Genomic DNA, 10,224 nt, shown 5'->3' with positions numbered 1-10,224 from the left:
AGGGCCACGTGCCCCACTGATTTTTTGGTTGTGCCCCCGCCCAACCCAGACAGGATGCGTGGCCCGTTGAGGTGAGTCAGGAGGTGAAGGTGGCGTTCCCTCCCCGAGCCTCACCATGCAGAGCTGGCCCCACTGAGCCCCGTTGTGGCTGGTGTCAATGGCCCAAGTCACCCCCTGGCTTTGCGCTTTAGGTGGCTGCCCTACTTGCCCCGCCGTGGTTACAGCTCTGAGTGTAACCAGTAAAATATCACACAGGACCTTCGTGGAAGTCAGTATATTTCATTACAACCTTTTATTCATGAGCAAAGAACAGAAATGGAGGCAGATATTTTTGATACATGTTCGAAGATTTCAAACAAGCTAACGCAGAGCAACTAACCAGCTAAGACATAATGAGACTGTTACTGCGGACATGCACATAGCAAAAAGGAACTAATCTTATGTTTAAAAAGAGTTATTAAAACCTTCGATGACCTTGTCTAGAATAGAGAGAAAGATGTTTTTAAAATTATATTCGCTAACAGGATTTGAAGCACCACGTAGCACAGCCACTGCTTCACACCTTATACATTATGTGGTAACCTAGGTTACAGAATGACCAGCTATTGGAATTTGAAAGATGTTAAGCAGTGGCTACATTAAGTTCAAATCATTATCTATTATTTATATTACACTGGTGCCCAAAGGTTCAAATCAAGATCAGGGACCTATCATGCCAGGCACTATATAGACCCACAACAAGAGACAGTCCCTGCCCCAAAGAATGAACCATCTAAACAGACAATGGGGGAGAGAAGGCACAGAGAGGAGATGTGACTCGCCCAAGGTCATACAGCATGTCAGTGGCACAGTTGGGAAGAGAACCCAGGTCTCAGATCAGGGCCCTGTCCACTAGACCCTACTGCCTCTTAAGTTAGCTAAATCAATTTAAAAATAACTAACCACCTTTTTATCTCTTCTAGAGAGGGCCTAAATGGGACACACTTATTTTGAGTAGCAATAAACCACTGGTGACATCAAACTGCTCACTTTGATCAAGGCAAAGTCATGGGCTGTCAAGCACATAGCCTGAAAAACTGGGTGAGGCTCTGATGGATTCTGTAGGAGCTGGAGGGCAAAGAGGGATTCTGCTCTATTCTATTCAGATACTTATGCCTTGTCTATCACCATGGTATCTAAGTGCCTAAGGGAGGGGGGGAGGGAAGGAAAAAGTAATTCTCTCACCAAGATTGTGGAACAGCTACAGAGCTGGGTTGCAGCAATCCCTGAAGCTATTGGGCTCCTACTCTGCAGGGAGAACGGCCACTGGACCCCTCCCCTATTCTCCCTCGGAGGGTTGCAAGGAGGTTCCCTGTGTGCATTCCACAAATTCTCCTCTCACCCCAATGCAGTCGAATTAGACAGAGCTCATCATGCCCACAGAAGGTTATGGAGAGCAGCATTTGTCCCATAATGACAAACAGCAGATGTTTGCCTGTTCCTGGACCCCAGTAAATGCAAGTGCTGCTGAGGCTACATATCTCCAAGCAAGATTATAAAATGTATGATTTTAAAAACTATTGTGTGCCTATTATACAGTATTAATAATGTTGATGCTAGCTAGTATTAAAGAGACAAAGTATGTGAGGTAATATCTTTTATTGGACCAACTTCTGTTGGTGAGAAAGAAGTTTTTTGCGCTTACAGAGAGCCCTTCTTCAGGTCTCTCTCACCAACAGAAATTGGTCCAATAAAAGATATTACATCACTCACTCACCTTGTCTTGCTAATATCCTGGGACTGACAGGGCTACAACAAATCTGCATAAGCTAGTATTAAAGCATTTAGAATAATCAGATAAACAGTTTTTTATGAATTAGTTTCTTACGCAGTTCCTGTCATGAATTAATAATGTAATGACAATTTGGATTTTGAATCACCCTCTGTATTTGCACATAGGCAAAAATCATTGCTTGCATATTGAGTCACCTGTTCTGCAAATACAGATTTTTTGCCTGTGGAAATAGAAGCACCCAGTTTTGTGGAGATATGCCGATAATTTGCCCTTGTGTATTACAGAGGATGCAATTCAGTTGGATTTCATTTGTTTTTTCAACTTGGCAAGACCCATAAGACATTCATCTCTCCATGCTCTCCTGGCATTTAGATGTTCTGGATCAGCTGGAGTTCGTTCACTCATGGCCTGAAATAAAGAAAATGGTAGATTAAACCTCATGTTGAATGTTGGAAATTTCTTACCAAGATTGTTTTTGTTGGTTTTCTCCCCTCTTCAGGTTAACATTCATGCTGGTAATTGTCATATGGGTTCTGATTCTGTTGACAACAGACAGTAGGGTCACAAGGACCACTAGTTGCCTGTTTAAATCCCTTGCCTGTTTAAGGCCAACATGCTGATTTTCCATGGAAAGGAGGATACCATTAATTCATACCTTTTTTTCTTTTTGCAGGCTGTCTGATCCACTAGTTAGAAGTTAGTTAATCTCTACGGTGGACATGTCAGTGAGGATCTGTACTTGGAGGTGGCAGCTCTGACCTTTCACTGTAGTTTGGAGAACATTCTGGCCTAACACTGGTAGTGAAAGCTCAGGGTATGTCTACACTAGAAACGCTACAGTGGCACAGCAGCTGCGCCACCATAGTGCTGTAATGTAAACACTTCTTATGGCGATGGAAGAGGTTCTTCTGTTACTCTAGTAAATCCATCTCGTGGAGAGGCGGCAGCAAGGTTGATAGAGGAATTCATTTGGTAACCTAGCACTGTCTGCATCTGGGGCTTAGGTTATCTTAACTCCATCTCTCAGGGATTTGACCTTCTCACACCCCTGAGCAACACAGCTAGGTCAACCTAACATTCTAGTATACACCAACTCTCACACAGGGCCATGTAAGTCTATCAGGAGCAACTTGGCATTAACCTGTCTGCTTGGTTTGTCCATGAGGCAGCTGTCAAGTCCTTCTGACAAAACCCTTTTATTAACTATGAAGGAGGAGACCCAGCCTTGGCCTTTTAGGCAGCTAGATACGTGCTCTAATCCAAGTACACATGTAGGAGTCTGAAGACTTGATTTTTTTTTACTCCTCATAGACCATGTTTATGAAGGTGTCATTTTTTTAGGAGTGCAGCCTTAGCGAGATAAAATTATAAGGTGAGGCACATCCAAGAAATGAAGCTATCACTTTTTGCAAAGGTGGAGTCAGGAGCAGGCTGAAGTTATTAAATGGGCTTCCAGTGCTAGAAACCATGACAAGGTGGCAGGCTGCACCTAGAGACAAAAACCAACACCACCTAAAACAACATGCAGGAAAGTGGACCCTAGTGTTTGAGTGCAAGGATTAAGGACTTGAAGATCTATATGTTAAATGGATCACTGCAAGAAGAGCAACAGTAGGTAACAGGCTCATGCCAGTTGCATGTTACTGACGGATGTGCTCTTAGAGAGGGAAGTATTTCTGAAAGTGCAGAGATAGACCCAAGGCCATCTTTGCCAAAAGGAGCAGCCCATAGTTCAGAACTTTAAAAGATAAACAATGAGCAATATAACAAAAGCTGGATAAAACTTGGGCCCACGTCATTTGCACCACCGTTGTTGCCAGTAATAATTCACAAGTTGCAGTTATTCTAGAGCAACATGGAGGACAGAAAGCAACATAAAAAGTGTTTAATGTTTTGCCATTGGGGAAGGTTCCTTGTAAGCCTAGTTTTGTCAATGTCTTTGATGAAGCCCAAGAAAAAAGGAGACAGAATCAGCATGAGGCCAAAAGGGAATATCACACTCCGAAAAGATCACAAAACTTAGTTGCTATTCTTTCATTTATAGAGGCATTAAGAAGGATGATAGATGGAAAGGCATAGTTTGCTATCTATTGTTGTTTCCTGATTTATATTGATTCAGCAATAAACCCATGTGGTGATTATATATTTGAAATCACACTGGTGGAGAACTCAGATGCAAGATAACTAGATGGAAGGATAAACAAAAATAGATCTGGGACTAGGGTTTTTTTATTTCAAAAGGGCTAACTTTAAAGAATTAAGGACATTAGTTAGGGAAGTGGATTGGACTGAAGAACTTGTAGATCTAAAGGCGGAGGAAGCCTGGAATTACTTCAAGTCAAAGTTGCAGAAACTATCAGAAGCCTGCATCCCAAGAAAGGGGAAAAAATTCATAGGCAGGAGTTGTAGACCAAGCTGGATGAGCAAGCATCTCAGAGAGGTGATTAAGAAAAAGCAGAAAGCCTACAAGGAGTGGAATATGGGAGGGATTAGCAAGGAAAGCTACCATATTGAGGTCAGAACATTAAGGATAAAGTGAGAAAGGCCAAAAGCCATGTAGAGTTGGACCTTGCAAAGGGAATTAAAACCAACAGTAAAAGGTTCTATAGCCATATAAATAAGAAGAAAACAAAGAAAGAATAAATGGGACCGCTAAACACTGAGGATGGAGTAGAGGTTAAGGATAATCTAAGCATGGCCCAATATCTAAACAAATACTTTGCCTCGGTCTTTAATGAGGCTAATGAGGAGCTTAGGGATAATGGTAGGATGACAAATGGGAATGAGGATATGGAGGTAGATATTACCACATTCGAGGTAGAAGCCAAACTCGAACAGCTTAATGGGACAAAATCAGAGGGCCCAGATAATCTTCATCCAAGAATATTAAAGGAACTGGCACATAAAATTGCAAGCCCATTAGCAAGAATTTTTAATGAATCAGTAAACTCAGGGGTTGTACTGTATGACTGGAGAATTGCTAACATAGTTCCTATTTTTAAGAAAGGGAAAAAAAGTGATCCGAGTAACTACAGGCCTGTTAGTTTGACATCTGTAGTATGCCAGGTCTTGGAAAATATTTTGAAGGAGAAAGTAGTTAAGGACATTGAGGTCAATGGTAATTGGGACAAAATACAACATAGTTTTACAAAAGGTAGATCGTGCCAAACCAACCTGGTCTCCTTGAGAAGGTAACAGATTTTTTAGACAAAGGAAACACAGTGGATCTAATTTACCTCAATTTCAGTAAGGCATTTGATACGGTTCCACATGGGGAATTATTAGTTAAATTGGAAAAGATGGGGGATCAATATGAAAATTGAAAGGTGGATAAGGACCTGGTTAAAGAGGAGACTACAACGGGTCGTACTGAAAGGTGAACTGTCAGGCTGGAAGGAGGTTACTAGTGGAGTTCCTCAGGGATCGGTTTTGGGACCAATCGTATTTAATCTTTTTATTACTGACCTTGGCACAAAAAGTGGGAATGTGCTAATAAAGTTTGTGGATGACACAAAGCTGGGAGGTATTGCTAACACAGAGAAGGACCGGGATATCATACAGGAAGATCTGGATGACCTTGTAAACTGGAGTGATAGTAATAGGATGAAATTTAATAGTGAAAAGTGCAAGGTCATGCATTTAGGGATTAATAACAAGAATTTTGGTTATAAATTGGGGATGTATCGGTTGGAAGTAACAGAGGAGGAGAAGGACCTCGGAGTACTGGTTGATCACAGGATGACTATGAGCCACCAATGTGATATGGCCGTTAAAAATAAAATAAATAAATAAATAAATAAATGCTAATGCCATTTTAGGATGCATCAGGCGAGGTATTTCCAGTAAAGATAAGGAGGTGTTAGTACCGTTATACAAGGCACTGGTGAGACCTCATCTGGAATATTATGTGCAGTTCTGGTCTCCCATGTTTAAGAAGGATGAATTCAAACTGGAACAGGTACAGAGAAGGGCTACTAGGATGATCCGAGGAATGGAAAACCTATCTTATGAAAGGAGACAAAGAGCGTGGCTTGTTTAGCCTAACCAAAAGAAGGCTGAGTGGGGATATGATTGCTCTTTATAAATATATCAGAGGGATAAATATCAGGGAGGGAGAGGAATTATTTAAGCTTAGTACCAATGTGGACACAAGAACAAATGGATATAAACTGGACACGAGGAAGTTTAGACTTGAAATTAGACAAAGGTTTCTAACCATTAGAGGAGTGAAGTTCTGGAACAGCCTTCCAAGGGGAGTAGTGGGGGCAAAAGACATATCTGGCTTCAAGACTAAGCTTGATAACTTTATGGAGGGGATGGTATGATGGGATAGCCTAATTTGGGCAATTAATTTGGCAATTGATCTTTGATTATTAGCAGGTAAATATGCCCTGTGGTCTGTGATGGGATGTTAGATGGGGTGGGATCTGAGTTACTTCAGAGAATTCTTTCCTGGGTGCTGGCTGGTGAGTCTTGCCCACATGCTCAGGATTTAACTGATCACCATATCTGGAGTCAGGAAGGAATTTTCCTTCAGGGCAGATTGGCAGAGGCCCTGGAGGTTTTTCACCTTCCTCTGCAGCATGGGGCATGGGTCACTTGCTGGAGGATTCTCTGTACCTTGAGGTCTTTAAACCACGATTTGAGGACTTCAATAACTCAGACATAGGTTAGGGGTTTGTTACAGGAGTGGGTGGGTGAGATTTTGTGGCCTGCATTGTGCAGGAGGTCTGACTAGATGATCATAATGGTCCCTTGTGACCTTAAAGTCTATGAGTCTATAAACAACCTGGGCCCCAACCCAGCAATGCACATAAGGAGGTACTTTACTTTAAGCATGTGAATAATCAAGTTAGCCATGTGTCTAAATGCTTTGCAGATTAGGGTTTTAGTTTGTAGAGTATATAGATACAGAAATAAAAAGAAGAAACTGTTATCAAATATTATTCATAACTTGTCACATAGGTATGCCAACAACCAGACCTCCAAGTTCAGCTCATCAGAACAGACAGACGGGAACAAAACATACGAAAGCATATCTCTTACTGTTGTGTACAACCACTAACTATTTATGAACACTGTGAGATGCATCTCACTAGCTCTCAGAGTTCTACCAAGGCATAGTGAAAAGCTTGTAATAATGCTACATAGCTCTTAGATAGCATTTAAGGGTAAGCATGTCAGGGTAGTTAAGCACTGGAACAAACTACCTAGAAAGGCTGTGGAATTTCCATTATTGGAGGTTTTTAAGAACATATTAGACAAATACCTGTGAGGGATGGTCCAGAGACAATACTTAGTCCTGCCTCAGTGCAGGGGCTAGACCAGATGACTTATCTACAGGGCCGGTGGAAGGAAGTTTCGCGCCCTAGGAAAATCTTCCACCTTGCGCCCCCCCCCCCCGGCTAACCCCACTCCCTGCGGCAGCTAACCAAGCCCACCACTCACCCTGCCTGGGGAGCCTCTCCCCCAGCAGCTACCCCCACCCCGCCGCGGCAGCTAATCCCGACCGGGGAGACTCCTCCTCCTCCCCCTCCCCCGCCCCCGCGGCAGCTAACCCCACCCGGGGAGCCCGACCCCCCCACCCGCGACAGCTAGCCCCGCCGGGGAGACATCCCTCCCGCGGCAGCTAACCCCGCCTGGGGAGCCCAACCCCCCCGATGGCATCTAACCCCACCTAGGGAGCTCGCCCCAGCTCTCCTCCACTGAGCACACCAGCGCCGCTCTAATTCTCCTCCCCTCCCAGGCTTGCGGCGCCGATTTGAGGAGACTTAGAGCAGGGGCTGTGTGCTCAGCAGAGGAGGCAGAGTGGAGGTGATCTGGGGTGGGGAGCGGTTCCTCTGTGTGCCCCCCCCGTTACTGCGGGTGTCCCACCCCGCGCCCCCCACCCCAGCTCACCTCCACTCCACCTCCTCGCCTGAGCAGGCTTTTAGGCGCCCGCCTAGTTTGCCTAAATGGTTGCACCGGCCCTGCCTATCTAGGTCCCTTCTAGTCCTAAATTTCTATGATTTTTCATCCACAGATCTCAAAGCGCTTTACAAAGGGATTTATGTTATGTCAATTCTATTTTAGCATTTTCAATCAGTGCAAGTGCATACCCTCACTGAGAAATACAGATCAGAGGTACTTCCAAGAGTCATTCAAACAAGTGATCACTACAAAGAAATTAAAGTCAATATTTGTTATTTGATGGTCCTTATGAAATCACATCAGTCCAGTCTTGTACACTCACCTGGCTGATCTGCTGCTCAATTTCACCTGAAAAATCTGGTACTGGACCAAAGGTTTTCAGAACATGTATCATTCCTTCACGGTATCGCTCACAATAATTTGTCATTCCTAAAACAGGAGTGAAAAAATGTATTTGGTCTGTTCCAAAATAGAAATTCCCAGTTTATTTCAATAATATAACCTTGTGCTTAAGGGCTGTCCTGAATAGATATAAAGCACTTTCAGCACTAATAGTTTATGAGGCTGTTGCCTGTAGGACCCTGGTGTCATTTACTACGGAAGTTGACAGGTACGTATGTAGTGAAGGAAACAGGAGAGAAATGCTGTACAGTCTTCGCTGTTGCAGTTGAATTGGTAACCAGTAGCTTGTGGATTTCTACAATGTGATTTGCAAAGCTGGAGTTTCAGGAGTAAGTTGGCGGGAGGGGGGGTGTTCGGCAGACTGGGGCAAAGCATGGCAAGAAGCCATGAGACAGAGAGACACTGCCACTGGGGAGAGGGGATGGGAAACAGTGACACTGGACAAAGACAGAAAGGACGGTCTCATGGTTAAGACTTTTGAAAGCCACCCAGGAGAATTGGATTCTATCCCAGCCACTCTCACTAAATTCCTATATAATGCTGGGCAAGTCACTTAGGCTATGTTTTCAGTTTTCAATGCAAAAAAAAAAAGGACTATTTTTATACTGAGATCGCTAACTTGAGATGTCTCCACTAGGACTGTACATTGAGAGAGCTAAGGCACAGTAATTTCTACCTCAAGGTAGTTAGTTAAGGTCAACCCTATACTGCCTGCCTCATGTGAAGGCACTTTACCAAAGGGTGTCCACTACTGGCAGCTCAGTTTGCTCCCTTTTCCCAGACACAAACAGGCGAGTTTTTGATTCACAGTAGAGAGACTCAGTCATGTGTCCTCCTGTACTCTGTTTATGAAAACCCAGGGAGCTGTGTGGTGTAAACCTGGATATCTACGGTGAAGGTGGAACTGATGCAGGATTGAGGCAGGGGTGTCTGGGAAAGGAATGTCTGACACAGATCTTTAAAACAATTAAAAGGACTTGTACTTTTTTCTTCAGTCACCGCAAAATGAGATGTTTCACAAAATTATGTATAAACCTGGTTCCTGCCCCAAGAAGCATGGAATCTACAATCAACACAGCACCATGAGTAAGAGTCACAAATAGAGCTGGCCGAAAAGGGGAAACACCTTTCCACATCACTTTTCCTGTTTTTAAGAAAAGGTTTAATCCCCAAAAGAGAAGAAACATTAAAAACATGAAACTTTTTGCAGAAAGAGATTTTAAGAAAAATTCCATTTCAGGAGAGCCTAAACAGAATTTTTCAGCTTTACTGATCCTACTAAAGTGAGAAATAAATGATTGGCCAACGAGAGGATATTTCATAGCATGATCAGATAACATTAGTACTCAAATCTTTTATTAAGTACTGCCATAATAGAGGCACAAAGTTCTTCCTCACCCTAGAGTGGACCATATTAAGTTTGGGAAGCTCTCACCTTTTGCTTGCTTGCCTATGGAGCAAACGTCTAGATCTTGTTGAAAACTAGTTCCCTACCTGGTAGCACAAAACACTTCACCATTGAACCAGTGGGCATGACAATACAAATCATCTATACTGTTGAGTGAAAAGTATTAACAAGCAGCATACATTTCAACTATAGTTGAGTATATAAAAGCCACACCCAGCTATATTTTATGAAGCCCAGCAAAGAAAGTGACTCCGAATCATTGTTTGTGGTTGATGTTTCTTCTTCATTTTGATACTTAGTGCTTTTTACATTTCACACCCTGTTCACCGCAACCCTGCCCATCTTGGAGAGATTTCTAAAATGAGCAAGAATGCCCACTAGCGGTAGAAAAATCATAAGTTTCACCATAAAGTTGAGGGCCATGTGCTGCTCTTCATCTCCATCCAACTCCTGCTGATACTGGTGGAAATCCCCACAGTGGATGGTGGACAGCACATAACCCTAAAACTGCATATTATTATTTTTACTCTCACACTACTTAGAAGTCCCTCGAAGTCTCAATATCCAGCACATGTGCTAGAGCACTGCTTCCCAAATGATGGGTCCCGACCCACTAGTAGGTTGCCGCCTTTCCCACTACTCTTACATGCCCTGGGCAGCAGATAGCACTATGGGGAGCAGAATCTGGGTGGCAGCACCAGCAACATGGAGGAAGCGCCTTTGGGACATA

General features: G+C 43.3%; 1 protein-coding gene across 2 annotated transcripts in view; it reads right to left on the bottom strand.

Moving 5' to 3' along the window:
- Positions 1-273: 273 nt before the first annotated feature.
- The window catches only part of CRYL1 (crystallin lambda 1), a 76,151-nt gene continuing 66,200 nt past the window's right edge, over positions 274-10,224 (bottom strand). For both annotated transcript variants that reach the window (XM_045017817.1, XM_045017807.1), the window contains exons 7-8: positions 8,007-8,113; positions 274-2,182 (exon numbers count right to left, since the gene is read on the bottom strand). In XM_045017817.1, the coding sequence (XP_044873752.1) occupies positions 2,069-2,182; positions 8,007-8,113 (221 nt within the window). In that variant the 3' untranslated portion in view covers positions 274-2,068. The remainder of the gene's footprint in view (positions 2,183-8,006; positions 8,114-10,224) is intronic.

This window comes from Mauremys mutica, chromosome 1 (genome assembly GCF_020497125.1).
Source record: "Mauremys mutica isolate MM-2020 ecotype Southern chromosome 1, ASM2049712v1, whole genome shotgun sequence".
In the NCBI taxonomy this organism is placed as follows: Eukaryota; Metazoa; Chordata; order Testudines; family Geoemydidae; genus Mauremys; species Mauremys mutica.
The sequence above is the reverse complement of the archived record's forward strand: the minus strand, read 5'-3'. Positions and strand labels throughout refer to the sequence as shown.